This window comes from Rhinichthys klamathensis, unplaced genomic scaffold (genome assembly GCF_029890125.1).
Source record: "Rhinichthys klamathensis goyatoka isolate OS25496 unplaced genomic scaffold, OSU_Roscu_1.1 h1tg000243l_1, whole genome shotgun sequence".
Classification (NCBI taxonomy): domain Eukaryota; kingdom Metazoa; phylum Chordata; class Actinopteri; order Cypriniformes; family Leuciscidae; genus Rhinichthys; species Rhinichthys klamathensis.
Window position 1 is genome coordinate 323549 of NW_026606765.1, and position 17555 is coordinate 341103.

The following is a 17555-nucleotide window of genomic DNA, read 5'->3' on the forward strand; positions in this document are numbered from 1 at the left end:
TAAGTTGTCAATGGGGTGAGTAAATGACAATTTTCAAGAACTATGAAAAAAGAGCAAATATAATTGTACAAGATTAAGAATTACAAACCGCTAACCCTAAATTACAGCTGTACGTAATAAAGGAAAGCATCTGGTAAGCGTAAATAAAGCTCTTTATTCAGAATAATAAAAGGTCATTGCAGTACAGTAGCGTTGCAGTCACAGTGATACATCTCAGGCTTTTTCATTTAAAAATACTATATTTTTGCATAGCAATGGAGACTGCAGGTAAATTTGGCTTTTGCAATATCTCTGCCACTATTTTGTTTGTATTTAGCTCATTTACTATGCTCGCAAGATTTAACAAAAAAAGAAAACTTCAATAACCAGCAGAAAGTAAAAGTGCAGTTAGTGGCTTCTGATTTTGCAACTTGAACTACACATAAACCTCCATAAACCCTCCAGCCGAGCCAATGTCGGCGAACCCAAACTCTCAAAATGATTGACAGGTACAGTACGTTTCTGATTGGTTAGTTTTCTTACCGTCCAAAAAAGTGCAGGCCGTCCCTGTTTTTTGCTATTTACAGAGCCTAGGCCTGTCACAGAGGCATGTGAGATATTTTAAAACACTTATTTCAGTCCTAAACTAAATAACATGATCATTCATAAAGGGTAAAGGCTCGAAAAGTGCTTTCAAAATGGAGAACGCTCTCCAAAGCTGAAAGCGTTCTCATTTTCTGAACAGCAAATATAAGAATCCAACATCAGTTTACTCGAAAGCATAAGAAAGCAATAAAATCGAGGCATATGAATAACCCTAGAGTATAAATAAAACCTAAAATCCAATCCGACCTCTTGGGAAAACATAATTATTTTCCATTTTGGCAGATTGGTGACAAATTCGTGTGAATAATACAACGTGATTTGTACGAAAACACGTTTTAGAAAAAAAGTAAGCATGAAGGTTCATCCTTAAACCTATAACTCACAGTGAGGCGTAAACAGATCATACGAAAACGTACAAATGTACAAATTCACCGCCAACTCGCCAAAACGTAAAAAGCCATGAGGATGAATTGATAACATCTAACCTTTTTGTGTGATATTTGCTTTAGCAATATTAAGTCCCCAAATCCACAATCCTAAAAGAGAAGAATTCAGTCCATCTTCATCCATCCTGGAGTCTGTTTTTTAGAAACTCCGTTAATTCGCCCGTCGTCCGGAATAACCTTCCCACAATTCTAGATTGCTAAAGCAATGCTTATCTTGCAAAATAATCCATTTTGATGAGCTTTTTGGCCTATTACGTCTATTCTGAGTTGTTCTCTGCATCCAGCACTTCCTTGTCCTCTTTGACTTCTGCCCTGTCCTCTTCTGTCTCTTCCTTCTCTTCCTCTTGGGCCCGTTTACAGTCAGAAGGTTCAAATCCTCCCTCAGTTACTTCTTCCACTTCTCCTGTATGGGTTACTTCAGTCCACTCATTTTCTTGGGGTACATCTCTGTGCTCTGTCCTGTCTTTTTCCTGCTGTGGGTCATTGGTGGGTTGAGCAGAGTCTGTTGTATCTGCTGTATTCTCCTGCAAAGGCCCACCAATCAGCTCCCCTTCATCCCCATTCTGAAGTTGAGTATCCGGTTGAAACAGAGAGTCACATCCATCATTCACTTTTGCCTCTTCACATGCCGACTTCCTGTGTAGCCTTGTGGGCAGCCGGCGCTTGAAAGACAGCCTGGCTCGACTCTGTGGAGTGAAGACACAAAATCAGACTAGCCGGGTACAAGCTGATTCCATACACAAGTTTAATAAACTATATACTGCAACTGTTGTTCCAGAACTTAGTTAGCTGCAATAGGACAGAACCTAATAAATGAATCATTTTACATCGGCTGCAACGTCCATGTGCCACACAAATAGCCCCAATGGATTCCAGCACTTTGGCATTAGCATTTTGCTAAGCTAACAAAACAATACTCTGAAAGCATAAAAATACACAAATATTGGGTGAAATGAAGGCTGTAACCTGAATGTATTGAGTCATTCATTGCAAAAATAAATGCCCAGTAATCTGAAATTTAGACGGTGAGGTTTGCTGTGTTAATGGCCCTTGAAAAAGTTATCAATTTATAATTGCACTGAACTATTTTTATCAATACTTTTCAGTACTAAGTGAAATAAAAGCACATTTGTTATCAACATTCTTCTCTACCTATCTTCTTCACCGATCATTTGCAGACAGAGCTGTTGTGTTGCCCTTCACTGACTCACATTGGATTATACTAGATTTTAAGGACATACAGCAAAAACAGGATTTATAGTTTTATGTTAAACCTGGACTCCGAGTAACCATTGACAACCTACAGTAAGCTATAATGTAAGCATACTGGACAAAGCAGTGAACACTACATCAGGGGTGTTTCTAGCCATAGGCAAACTGAATCATAAACAAATTCAGACCTTTTTTGCAAACCTGTCGGTCAGATATGATCAAAAGAAAGATTTATTTGCAAATCTGGCATCATTCGTTCTGATTCTGATAGAAAACAGGCATAACATGATTGCTGAAATATAAGGGATATACAGGATATACGAAATACGGTAATCTCCACATTTCTGAATGTTCAAAATGTTCAGCGTTTTTTCTTGGCTTGGCGAATTTAAGGAAACATTCCATTTTAGAATTTTGCAAACATTGAGACATTCTTTTTTAATGTTCTATGAACGTTCCGAAAAAGTAGTAACATTTAAAAAAAATATTACTAAAACTAAAATGTTTCAGTTTTATTTCATGAAAAATTTCTAAAAATGATTTTGTGCTAACGTTTTGAGAACATTGTTAAAGACCAGATAACTTTGAACAAACATTTTATCAACGTTACTGAAAGAACTTTTGTTTATAACTGAAAGTACCTTGACAACGTTAGCCAAAGTCCTGAGAATGTTCCCTGTTAGCTGGAATACTATTTCACCTTAAGGGTCACTGTGATTTTGCCAAATAAGACATGTTTTGTTGATCCTGGAACACCATTCCTGTCTGAAAATGTAGTCATAACCCTACCCCTACCCCTAAATCTAACCCTATCCATAACTTCTCCCTAAAATTATATGTGAATGACACTGATGTAGAAGCACATATCCCTGGTTGTAAGCCTAAACTTGACATAAACTGTAAACTTGTCCCTCAAATCTGATTGGTTGATTGGAATGTTGTTCCAGGATCAACAAAGATGTTGATCCATGAACATGTTGTCCTTGTGGAAATCAAGAACAGTACATGATGCAGAATGAAATACGCAATGATAAACATTTCAGTCAAAGAAAAGTTTAAATTCGCAGTTTACTACCAATTCTTTTGTCACGCTGAAATTGTAAGGTTAAGTTGAGGCCAAATGCATTATGGGATATAGTTTTCAATGCATTACCATAGTTCAGGAGCTAAATACTCCTTTAACAGAGTACAAACGACAGCTATCATGTCTGGCTTCTGTTGTGAATGCTCTTAGGAGAGGTACAGATGGTGAGATGCAGAAGTGGCCTGATTGGATTACAGTTCTCAAACCCTGTTATGTCCTCGGGCAGCGCACGGACAGCCTCTATTGGCTTACGCAGAGCTTAAGCACACAATACTGGCTCTGCACGCAAAGGGACGTGCACCTTCATGCTGATATCATCAGATCCCGTTCTGCACACATCACAGGTTCTCGGAGAAACAGCAAGACTGTAAAAGGTTACTGCTGAACTATCAAGAGATCATGTTTCACCATTACATTAGTTTGCAACAAATACAGGTTTCCAATGACCAGTTAAACTTAATTTAATCACGCACAGTCATATACTGTATTATGTGATTACAGCCTTGCAAAGTACCAGTTATTATTTACTGATGCTATCCTAATCCTGTCACAGCGTGTTTGTTATTCATACACTTATAATTTAAATAGTGATGTGGGAAAAAATGAGATGGGAGAAAAACGTTGTTTTCTTGCAAAAGTACTAGGTTCCCTTGAGAAAATGTGAGTTTTGCATTCTCTCATAAAAAGTCATGTTTTCTCACAAAATGACTGTTCCTTTGAGAAAATTGAGTTTTGGAGAAACTTTGTATTATCTCGCAAAAGTATTGCGTTCCCCCCAAGAAAATTTGTTTTATCTCGCAAAAGTATTTCGTTCCCCCATAAACTTTGCATTTTCTCGCAAAATTATTACGTTCCCCCAAGAACATTTTTATTCTCTCGCAAAAGTATTGTAACGCCAATACAAATTGTATTCTCTCGCAAAAGTATTGCGTTTTCCCATGAAACTTTGCGTTTTCTCTCAAAAGTATTGCGTTTTCCCATGAAACTTTGCATTTTCTCTCAAAAGTATTGCGTTAACCCAAGGAAATGTGTATTCTCTCGCAAAAGTATTGCGTTCCCCCATGAAACTTTGCGTTTTCTCTCAAAAGTATTGCGTTAACCCAAGGAAATGTGTATTCTCTCGCAAAAGTATTTCGTTCCCCCATAAACTTTGCATTTTCTCGCTAAATTATTACGTTCCCCCAAGAACATTTGTATTCTCTCGCAAAAGTATTGCGTTTTCCCATGAAACTTTGCGTTTTCTCTCAAAAGTATTGCGCTTTCCCATGAAACTTTGCGTTTTCTCTCAAAAGTATTGCGTTTTCCCATGAAACTTTGCGTTTTCTCTCAAAAGTATTGCATTAACCCAAGGAAAAGTGTATTCTCTCGCAAAAGTATTGCGTTCCCCCATGAAACTTTGCATTTTCTCTCAAAAGTATTGCGTTAACCCAAGGAAATGTGTATTCTCTCGCAAAAGTATTGTGTTCCCCCATGAAACTTTGCGTTTTCTCTCAAAAGTATTGCGTTAACCCAAGGAAATGTGTATTCTCTCGCAAAAGTATTGCGTTCCCCCATGAAACTTTGCGTTTTCTCTCAAAAGTATTGCATTAACCCAAGGAAATGTGTATTCTCTCGCAAAAGTATTGCGTTCCCACATGAAACTTTGCGTTTTCTCTCAAAAGTATTGCATTAACCCAAGGAAAAGTGTATTCTCTCGCAAAAGTATTGCGTTCCCCCATGAAACTTTGCATTTTCTCTCAAAAGTATTGCGTTAACCCAAGGAAATGTGTATTCTCTCGCAAAAGTATTGCGTTCCCCCATGAAACTTTGCGTTTTCTCTCAAAAGTATTGCGTTAACCCAAGGAAATGTGTATTCTCTCGCAAAAGTATTGCGTTCCCCCATGAAACTTTGCGTTTTCTCTCAAAAGTATTGCATTAACCCAAGGAAATGTGTATTCTCTCGCAAAAGTATTGCGTTCCCACATGAAACTTTGCGTTTTCTCTCAAAAGTATTGCGTTAACCCAAGGAAATGTGTATTCTCTCGCAAAAGTATTGCGTTCCCACATGAAACTTTGCGTTTTCTCTCAAAAGTATTGCGTTAACCCAAGGAAATGTGTATTCTCTCGCAAAAGTATTGCGTTCCCACATGAAACTTTGCGTTTTCTCTCAAAAGTATTGCGTTAACCCAAGGAAATGTGTATTCTCTCGCAAAAGTATTGCGTTCCCCCATGAAACTTTACGTTTTCTCTTAAAAGTATTGCGTTCCCCATAAAACTTTGCGTTCTCTCGCAAAAGCATTACGTTACCCCAAGAAAATTTGAATTCTCTTGCAAAAGTATTGCGTTCCCCCATGAAACTTTGCATTTTCCTCCCATCTTATTATTATTATTATTAATATTATTTTGCCATCACTGTGTCCCTTTAGGCCCACCGTACATTTCCTCTGTTCTGAAGTAAGAAATTTGTATCAGCCGTGTTTTAAGTAGTGTAAATATTTTATCATAAATGTCACTTCTTTATCTGAACCGAATCTTCGTTCTGAAAGACAGGTTTGAGTCAAGTTCCCAAACATCAGTGAAGAAAAGCATTTAAAATGTGTTTTGTTGCTTTTGAAAGTGCCATTAAGCGAGTTGACCTTGTTGATGTTGGGCAGTGGAGTGCCCTCGACCGGCTGCTCGAAGCTAACCGGCGCCTCATCTTCACAGGACAGGTGAACGGGCTGCAGGGTGGAGCTCACGGAGCTGCAGGGACTGATGGGACAGGACGCGGTGGCTGGCTCTTTAGACTCTGGACTTTTGGGTGGGGAGAGCAGGACAGTTGGAGAGAGAGCAAGATTGGCCTGAAAGAGAGAAGAAAAGGATGTTTTTAAAGCTCCTGCAAAATGTTCTTTAATAGACACAAAGCCAGTGGTCAACTGATATGCGTTTTTAAAGGTCATTATAGAGAGTAGAGGATGATATAATGCAGATATAAACATAATGCAACTGATGATAAGACAACATAAAATTGTAGGAATATGAACAATTACCTTATTTATTAATTATGTTTGGTGGCACAGAGGGCAGTGTGTTGCTAAAGACATACTGTATAAGAAACTGAACTAAAGCTAAAACCATAATACAAATAAATGTTAACTTGAAATGTTGAAAAAAAAGTATTTATTGTGTGTGTGTGTATATATATATATGTCAGTGCGACAGTGTCAGTAGAATGTGGGGGGACACTTTTAAAATATTATAAATGGCGATTAAAAGACATTCATCAGAGCATTAATAGTATTATCTAAGTTCTTAAATACTCTTCTTCTTGACTACACAGATACTCTTACCCATGTTTAACCTCTTTCATAGGCTACTGGACTAGTTTATATTCCACCGGTGCTGCCTAAGATAAATCTGCCTAATCTCAACAAACTAGAAAACCGACAAATTATCTAAATCTTAACGTTCAGGTGATTTCAGCTACGACTGAAGTGAAATGGATATATATACACGTCTATTAACAGCAACTTAAAACACCGCCAAAAAGAGGCTTGATTGAGCTCTTCTTGCACTGTAAAACGAAAGAGCCTTATCCGAAATGAATATCTCCTACCTGTGCAGGAGAGAACAGGAATAGAGAGAAACGGCAACCCTTTTGTCCCATGACTGCCTGATGGCTGCTATAGTGGAGTCTAGCTCAGCACTCACTGCGCTGGATAAGCCCTTATCTCATTACATCCCTGCTCTGAGCCAATCAGAGGAGACGGCGCAGACCCGTCCCGTTCACGAGCAGATGTATTCCACTGACCAATGACAGGTCAGACTAACTCTAACACCTCTCAGGAGAGATGTGTGTGGGGTTTAGGTGCGGGTATTGGCCTTGCAGTCGGACAGTTTAAACTCTAGGAGGCAGAAGAGTTGCAGAAAAACCTTGGCTTTGTTTGCAATAATGAAAACTTCACAATATACACTGTATACCACCTACTAGTCTTAAGAAAATGTGTGCAAGTGTGTCCAGTTTTCACAATTTGGCAGTTTAATAAAATAATGATTTAAAGAAGATGGTACATTTGTTTAATCATATATTACTAGTTTATTCTTCAAAGTAGAAAAATGGCATTTGCATTCTACGGATAGTATGCATACTACAGTATATACTGCATATTACTGCATATTAGACAATAAAGTGAGCAGGTATAGACAAAATTCTATAATATGACTGATATTCTGGTGTTAAAGTTAAACAACAAATTGGCCTTAACACAAAAAAGGGTACACTTTATAGTTCACTTTAGATTCTATAAACTATAACTTTGCTACTACATGTTAGTAGAAATAAAGTGTTACCAAAAAAAAATGATATGAAAAGACTCCCATTAATGCTGCATACGCACCTAAAATACACTGAAAATGCAAACAATTCCCAGCATACATGCAGGGTGCTTTAAAGTTTAAACTATATATTTCAGCAAATAGGTTTATGATGCAACATATTTCCTGAATCCTGTATGAAAGATGACTTCGTAAATGATACATGAAATTGATAAGCAGCCTCATAAATGTGCTGAAACTAAGATCGTGTATGAAATGGATAATGAAGCGGATAGATCTCACCTGGAGTTTTTCTATGAGGGCTGAACTCTTTAACTTCATCTTGGGAGGATGAGGAGAGTTAGACGACTTCTGTACCAGAAAAATCAGTTATTTAAAAGACATATTGAATAAGACCATTTTACATTCACTATAAATCTGGCATAGAGTATAACAAGGTGTGTTCACATTAATCAATAAGAGCCCGTAGCCTACACCAGGGGTTCCCAAACTTTTCCATGCCAAGGCCCCCCTTCTGCAGGATGTGTTATTGAACCCATCGACACTACTACAGCAAATGTAGAAATAAATAAAACCTCTAGGTGAACATCAGATTATGTGATGGTGTTTGATACCAGCCTATCATAAAGATTATAGAGATGCACCTATTACAATTTTCTAGGCTGATTACAATTTTTCATTGAGTTTGACCAGCCGATACAGATTTTAGCCGATCTGATTTCCTTTTTTCTAACCACTTTACAACACACACAAATATTTTTTTCTCTTTCTTTCTTTCTCTCTCTCTCTCTCTCTCTCTCTCTCTCTCTCTCTCTCTCTCTCTCTCTCTCTCTCTCTCTCTCTCTCTCTCTCTCTCTCTCTCTCTCTCTCTCTCTCTCTCTCTCTCTCTCTATATATATATATATATATATATATATATATATATATATATATATATATATAACATCATATAGTTTTACCCAAACTGAATAATTAAGACAAGTTTAAGTTTAAATGGGTAAATTTTCTATAAATATTTTTGAGTCTTCATTTTCTTTTCTGACATAGCCTACTCCAGTTCTTGTTAAAACACACTAGACATGCAAATTATGTGCATTTTAGGCACTTTTTGTGTGAAATCATATTTATTTTGTCCATCAAAAGTGTGCTTTCACTTTAATTGAGTGTGAGCTGCGCAGCAAAAATAGATTGTGCCGAAACCCGCTTCACTGCTGCTTACGCTCCTGCTTTGCGCTCCTGCTCGCGCTGTGAATGAAGCTCGCGCATTGAAAACATGTACGCCGAAAAAATACGCGCCTCTCGCGCTTGAGATCTGAAACGGCCGTAATTCACGAGGTTTCCTACATGTGCGTTCCGTGTGCATGTGGGATGCTGATGTTGCGCGATGTTAATCATGCGGCGCCCGAGTGCATTAGACCGGCATACAATCAGCATGTCAGACTGATCGGCCAGTCGACAATCACATGAAAATAGTCCAATTCCGGTCACCAGCCAATCAATCGGTGCATCTCTAAAAGATTAGCATTACAAGTATAATGTTCAGATAGGCTATGCACAAATTATTAGAATGCTATTTCATTACAATACTCATAATAATATAAATATAAATATTTTAACTTTTTTTTTTTTTTTTTTACTTTTTTTTTTTTACTTTTCTTCCAACTTGCTGCGGCCCCCCTGGCGCCCCCTGGCGGCCCCCAGTTTGAAAACCCCTGGCCTACACAACGTTCATTTACACGACAATTGCATTTTGGGGGCCTGAATACACAAACTTTTGAACACTGGTTTCAAAGTGCAAGTTTTTGAAAACAATACCATTATCATCTCTTTGTAAACTACAAATACGCAAATTTGTGAAAATGGTAACGTCATTCACAAAGGAAAAACATTCCCGTTTTACTACATTTTCGTGTAATTGTACCCTAATATCTAACTCTGTAAACTTAGGGTACATTTACATGACAATGATGTCCTAAAGACGGAAACGTTTTTCCTTTGTATTTTTTAAAGGTTTCGCATACGGTCAACAACGTTGTCAAAATGATCCTCGTTCACACGGATCCGTGAAAACGACTAAAAACGCTGTATTATTCATGCCAGGCCAGTAGATGGCGATGTCACTTTGTAAAGAAACACCACGTGCCTTTAGACTGACTGAACACGTAATACGCATGTGCACTGTTTTCACAAATTCACATTTTTGTAGTTTACAAGGAGACGATAACGGTAATGTTTTCAAAAACTTGCACTTTGAAACCCGTTTTCAAAAGTTTGCGTTTTCAGGCCCCCAGAACGCAACTTTTCCTGCAAATGAACGGCCAAAACGCATAAAAAGTTTTCCGTCTTTACTTGAAAATGATGTCATGTAAGCAGCCCCTTAAAACTAAAGTTCTGTTCTGTATTAATAATTAAACATACTGAGAAAAAAAATCAACTATATTCATCTATAATTCATATACTGCTAGTCTGGCATGAAAAAAAATCACTTGTTTCTAACTTTCCTGAGTGTCGATATGTCAGTAAAGTCACACGCGCACCTTTTCTTGTTCATGTTCTTCATCTTTTTGGTCGTTTATCACCAGAGAACATGTGGGTCTCGGTCTCCTCATAGATTTCACCTGCAATTCAGTAACATACGCTACATGATCACTGCTTGAAAGTCTTATGATATTTCAGTGGGAAACATTGTTGTTTCTGAACCTTTCCTCAATGTTTATTTCGCCCAAACTTAGTAATATTCACATTATGAACATATTAATAAAAACAAATCTAATTTTGATTAGGACCAACAGAAAGACGTCAGATGTTCCACTACCTCCATGTTTCCTGGCATCTGCAGCGCATGACCTTTGAGTCTCCCAGCCAGCTGAGCCACTGACGGCTTGACTGGAGCGTCCTCCTGCAAACAGAGAAGCAGACCGATCGTTGGATGTTCTTCTCTGATGTACTCACTTTATTGACTCAGGATGGATCCCACAGGGCCTGCAGTGAAGCTCAGACCGCCAAACACGAGCGAGGAAGCTCACGGGGGGGGGGAAGCACACACCCATACTGCTCATTTTACACACGCATGATGCAATAATGGCCTCCAAATTCAGCATGTGCTTGTTTTTACTAGACATGTTTTCTTACTTAACAGCAACTGGAAAATGAAAGGCCTTTCAAAAGTAAGAAATGGTGACGTCAGATGCACAGAGACGGGGTGTGGCAGAAAACACATTACCGCTCTATTTCTGCAGTACGTATTCAGTCTGGTTTCTAAAAGCACAATTATATTGTTTAATCAGATTATTCTCAATATTTAACCAGATTTGTTATTTAATCAGAGATTTGAGAATCCAAATGTGAGAAATATAGTCAAAATGATGAGAAATAAGGTATCAACTGTGATATAGTCACAAATTGGCAAACACAAAGTCGTAATTGTAAGATATAAAGCCACAATTATGAGGGGAAAATGATGCAACTGTGAGATATAAAGTTGCAGTTATCAGAAAAGTTGCTAATGTGAGATATAAAGTCATAATTAGGAGATACACTCACCTAAAGGATTATTAGGAACACCTGTTCAATTTCTCATTAATGCAATTATCTAATCAACCAATCACATGGCAGTTAGTTCAATGCATTTAGGGGTGTGGTCCTGGTCAAGACAATCTCCTGAACTCCAAACTGAATGTCAGAATAGGAAAGAAAGGTGATTTAAGCAATTTTAAGCGTGGCATGGTTGTTGGTGCCAGACGGGCCGGTCTGAGTATTTCACAGTCTGCTCAGTTACTGGGATTTTCACGCACAACCATTTCTAGGGTTTACAAAAAATGGTGTGAAAAGGGAAAAACATCCAGTATGCGGCAGTCCTGTGGGCGAAAATGCCTTGTTGATGCTAGAGTTCAGAGGAGAATGGGCCGACTGATTCAAGCTGATAGAAGAGCAACTTTGACTGAAATAACCACTCGTAACAACCGAGGTATGCAGCAAAGCATTTGTGAAGCCACAACACGCACAACCTTGAGGCGGATGGGCTACAACAGCAGAAGACCCCACCGGGTACCACTCATCTCCACTACAAATAGGAAAAAGAGGCTTCAATTTGCAAGAGCTCACCAAAATTGGACAGTTGAAGACTGGAAAAATGTTGCCTGGTCTGATGAGTCTCGATTTCTGTTCAGCATTGTTTCTGATCATGTCCATCCCTTTATGGCCACCATGTACCCATCCTCTGATGGCTACTTCCAGCAGGATAATGCTCCATGTCACAAAGCTCGAATCATTTCAAATTGGTTTCTTGAACATGACAATGAGTTCACTGTACTAAAATGGCCCCCACAGTCACCAGATCTCAACCCAATAGAGCATCTTTGGGATGCGGTGGAACGGGAGCTTCGTGCCCTGGATGTGCATCCCACAAATCTCCATTGACTGCAAGATGCTATCCTATCAATACGGGCCAACATTTCTAAAGAATGCTTTCACCACCTTGTTGAATCAATGCCACGTAGAATTAAGGCAGTTCTGAAGGCGAAAGGGGGTCAAACACAGTATTAGTATGGTGTTCCTAATAATCCTTTAGGTGAGTGTATATATATATATATATATAATTGCTATTGTAAGATAGAAGGTTGCAATTATGAGAAAGAAGTCGCAATTGCGAGATATAAAGTTGCAATTGTCAGACATTTAAAGTCACAATTTGGAGAGCTACATTTTTAATTGACAGATATAAAGTCGCAATAATGAGAAAGAAACGTTGCAATTGTGAGATATAAAGTAGCAATTTTTATTTTAGGTGGAAACAGGCATCTATACATAATTTCTCCGTATTGTCTATTGAAAAATCCATATCGTTAACCACTATCGCTTTTGGTAATGTTTATTTTTACACAATGCATAACATTATATACTTTTTTTAATACACTGTATATACTTTGTAACCTGCAGTATGCTAGTGTTGCATTCTGGACAAAGCAGCTGTTTGCATCGAATGTTACGGTTCAGTTTATCAGCAACACAGCTGACCAGCATCACACTTACAGCCTGGGGGAGTCTATATCTTTCTCATCACGAGGAACATATCAGTGTTTCATTTTTCATAAAAGCCTTAGTCAGAGTAGGCTATGCTTCAAAGCCTCAAACACAAGTGTAAGCACTAGCTCTTCTAATTGCACACTTGTCTTTTTCTCTCAATGTGCCTCTGCCAGCCTTTACAAACAGAAACGGGTCTCTCCCACAACATTCTTCTCAAATCTCCCACACCCTTAATAACACTTTATTTAATTACACATGTTGACCCCACTCACTTTGCTTCCTCCAGCTACAAAAACACACACACTCTCACTTAATATCCCACACTTTCTGAACACCACGGCAAACATTAGTGCTTACACGCACAGAAAGAAGACGTGTTTCCCCCGATCCACTTCCCTCCATTTCCTGCAGTTCCTTTCCTTCACCCATGATAAGCAGAATTCCCCTGAGACCACACACCCCTTGACTCATTATTTTGGCGCCCATAATTGTTAACTCTTTCCTGTCCCTCGAAAACAAAGCCACTGTAGAAAGGGTAAACTTCACAACGAGGACAATAGAGTCAAGAATTTGTTTGATGCTTTTTTCCACCCACCCATGTTGGTTTTAATGGAGACTTCAACTTATTTTCGTCAGGGAATACAAAAAATAAAAGAGGTCATTTTTATCTCGCAATTCGGACTTTGTCGCAACCGTGAGTTTATATCTCGCAATTCGGACTTTGTCGCAACCGTGAGTTTATATCTCGCAATTCGGACTGTATAATTCACAATTGGAAGGTTTTTTTTTTTGGTTTTTTTTGAGAAAAAAGTCTTAAATTCTGAGGGGAAAAAAAGTCTGAATTGCGAGATATAAACTTACGAGTTAGTTTCTGTGGTGGCAACAAGCATCCATATGTGTTGTTGTTGTTTTTTTGTAAAAAAGGACTGGAGAAAGAACCATATAAGAAACAAACACCACAATGGAGATCTCTGGAATAATTTATAGTAAAAAATATTATAGTAAAAATAATTATCTCATTTATTTCTATTTGTAAAAAAAAAATATATATATTTATATATTATAATTAAATGAGATGTGTAGCATAAGGAATGTACATGAACTTATTATAGTCGAGTCGATTTTGTCAAAACATTCAGTTCCAATTAAAAGAGTAAAATATGTTGAACAAAACAAGACACACTGAGTATGAGCAGTAAATCAGTAAGCCGGAGATGATTTGAACCCTGTGTTTGGGTAAGTCTGTAGGACGGGTGGGAATTATGGGCTCACTCTGGGAGTGGGAGTACAGAAAGCTCTATTTTAGGCTGCCGTGGCCTGAGAAATAAACCACAGACCGGCTCGTGATCCTCCAGCAAAACCGTGTCAGTGGAGGAGGATCTGGTGCAGTTTGTGGAATGAGAAGCATGAAAATGCACACTGTGAATACATGAATATAATTCTGTAACTTTACCCTTTTGGAAATGTTATGGAAACATTATGGAAACCTTTAGGCCTGCAGCTTTATTTGCTTATTAACATAACTCTATACAGACAATAAAGTGATTTCTGGCTTATAATACTGAGTGTTTTGTTTGCTTGTTTTTTTTAAATTAAACCATTTTAACCAATAATTAGATATTGAAACTGAAAAATGATTAAATATATTGTAAAAAAAAAAAAAAAAAAATAATTAGATATTGAATGAGGATGAGTAAATGATGACACATTTTTCATTTTTGGGTAAACTATCCTATAAATCATCTGGATTTAGCCAGATTTACAATTTCTTTTTAAAATCTTCTTTACATTAGCATATTGATATCTGCCCTTATGAAAAACAAGCATTATGACACTTAATTAGGCATGTTAAATACAATTAAATTAAAATATTTATTTGAAACCATAAATCTGCAAGTTAAAATGTATAATTAATTTGAATTTTTTAACTAATTTGAGTGTTTTTGAGTTGTACATCTTTGAATGTACTGGGACTACATATAGAATTCAGAAACCCTTGTTATTAGCGACGCATATACTTTCAACGGACCTCCAGACGGCATTCACGTTGCTGAGAGCGACGTTTAGATGAATATGTAAATATGCGATGCACGCTTTCCTCTCAATAACAAAAGAAACACACATCAACAATGACAGCAGGGAGAAAACACCAGTTAAGAAAGCATCTGATCGTAGCGATAATGATATGTTTGCACAAGCTTTCCAATTCACCGGCATCAGGTTGACAGATGAGGTCATTAAAATTACACTCTTATTATGATAGTTTGATTATAAAGTATTTTGAGGCTATAGACTATATAGATCTCTCTGTAAGAATATAGTTTAAATTAATCACTTTGCATGACACATTGACATTACAGTACAGAATGGCTCTTTCATTGTTTTCCTGAACATTGTATAAGCATTCGTTTCACGTGTCACTGAACGGAGGAGAGGCTCTTGGATCTTCTCAGTTCTCACGCATGCGTCCTGGCGCTCTCGTGAACTCAATTCAGAGGCCCACACAGAAGAAAATGAACAGTTGAATAAAGTCGTTATTTTTGTGTTTTTGCGCACAAAAAAAGTATTCTCGTCGCTTGATAAACTTAAGGTTGAGCCACACTTGGACTATTTTAATGATGTCTTTACTAACTTTTCTGGGCCGGCAGAAGCAATTGCCTAGAAGCCCACAGAGAAGGAAATGAATAGTTGAATAAAGTCGTTATTTTTGTTTGTTTTTTGCGCACAAAAAGTATTCTCGTCACTTGATAAACTTAAGATTGAGCCACTTTAGTAACTTTTCTGGGCCGGCCAGTTTCAATCCCTTAGAAGCCTATGGAGGAGTGCTCCAGCTCTCAGATTTCATAAAAAAATATCTTAATTTGTGTTCCGAAGATGAACGAAAGTCTTACGGGGTTGGAACAACATGAGGGTGAGTAATTACTGACAGAATTTACATTTTTGGGTGAACTATCCCTTTAATCTCTGTTAATGTTAGTTCATAAAAATACAGCTGTTCATTGTTTGTTCATGTTAGTTCACAGTGGGTTATCTAATGTTAACAAATACAACCTTTGATTCTAATAATGTATTAGTAAATGTTGAAATTAATATTAACTAAGATTAATAAATGCTTTATTCCAGTTCCAGTTCATGTTAACCGCTAAGTCTCCCACATGACTGCCATACTTCAGCAGATGTTTCTCTGACTGGCAAAAAAAAGCGACCAAATCACAATCAAAAGATGATCCAACAACAAAACCACTCCAGGGACCGCTGAAGCTACTGCTCCGAGCACACCACATCGGCCATATCTCAGATCAGCATCTTCCTTTGGAAGGACGTAAAGTAGCGCAAGAGGATACCACAGAAAAAAACACTAAATTGCCTATGGTTTTGTGAAATACCCAGACAATGCATTACAATTTACACTATAAACAGTGAATTATCATGATTTATTACAACAATAAACCACTACAGGCAATGGATTACAGCGATTTTCCCACTTTTTTTCTCCATTTTTCCAGTGATTTTGTTTTGTTGTTTATCTAAAGGTTTAGCTAGTTGCGATGCAATGTCCAAACTTCCACTGAGATGAGCGTGAATGCTAAATGGACACTTTCCAGGTTTGCCAGACCTGCTTGAAAAGTACCATGGTAAGCCTACTGACATACTTACTTACAAATGGTATTTGACATACCATCGGACACCACAGTACTTTTTGTAAGACTCTAAATCATGTGCTAGAAAATGTTACAGCTGACCTCATGGTACACTATGATGTCCTGCACAGTGGAGCGCTCTTAAAAAGAGTCTTTGTCGAAGAGTGAACACTATTAGTAGACGCATGAGGCACATAATGCCATTTTCTTTAATTCATGCTTTCTGGACGCACAACTCTGAGAGTTCAGCCAAGGTTCAAACCCATTGGGGTCATGAGGATATACACTATATATGAGGTAAAAGGGAAAATGTGGACCATATCCACACAAAAAAACCCTGAAAAAATGGTGTTTAAATGAGGTACAGAGAAGAGAATGGATTTTACATAATTAATTCATAAGTAATCTGGACTGATTCCCTCTGGTTGAGTGGTCTTGTGGGCTAAGACTCGAGTAATATGGTCATTGCATGTCTTGTTACTGCGAGAACAGACATGTAAGTCTCCCTCTCAGCCATTCCAGGAAAACATGAGTGTTTGAATTTTACATCATCGTAAGATCTCACTTTTCCACTGCCTTTGCCGGCCTTTCAGGCACACAGCTTGTGTTTTTACAAAGGCTCTCTGTGTGTTACATCACTCAAAGCAATGGGATAAACAGCTACCACATCATGAGGCCTGACAGGAGGGAACATTACGGCATTGACAAGGTGTACAACAGGAATTAATACCAATGTTTGACAGCAAAGACAAGTAGTATAATACTACAGATAAGCTGGACAGAATGTTTATTCTTTATTTATTACATATCTACAGCGTCAAAACCGTTTTTTTTATTCAAAGCTGAAGTTTCGTGCCCTTATTGTGCTATTTAAAAGGCTCCTAATTTTGTTTCAGAGGTCTCCTACAATAGGTTTTACATAGGTAAAAAAAAACACGTTTCTCATAATAATATACATTGGAGCATCACCTATTTTCTTACAGTGCCTAAAACGGCTCGATGAAGGATTCGTTCTCTCTAAACCCCTCCCTTCTGAAAGCCTACTCTGCTCTGATTGGTCAGATGACCCAGTCTGTTGTGATTGGTCGACCGCTTACATCATGTGTCGGAAACAAAACGCCCGTTACCATAACTGAGTATCAGCTCCGGAACTTCCTCTGCTCTTGATACTCAGTGATACGAACAGTAACGATGGCATGGGTTTTACCGTATTAATAAGTCTTATGAAAATAAATATATTCTTTAAATAAATTCTTTTGAAGTGCTGCA

At 37.9% G+C, this 17555-nt stretch overlaps 1 protein-coding gene across 1 annotated transcript; it reads right to left on the minus strand.

Annotated features, from left to right (window-relative positions):
• Positions 1-744: 744 nt before the first annotated feature.
• zgc:153184 (uncharacterized protein LOC751652 homolog) lies at positions 745-13089 on the minus strand. Its single transcript, XM_056265981.1, has 6 exons — positions 13009-13089; positions 10436-10519; positions 10158-10238; positions 7903-7971; positions 5943-6146; positions 745-1717 (listed from the first exon to the last, which is right to left on the minus strand). Exons 1-6 carry the CDS (start codon positions 13072-13074, stop codon positions 1289-1291), a joined length of 933 nt encoding a protein of 310 aa, XP_056121956.1. The 5' UTR covers positions 13075-13089; the 3' UTR covers positions 745-1288.
• Between the last annotated feature and the right edge of the window lie 4466 nt (positions 13090-17555).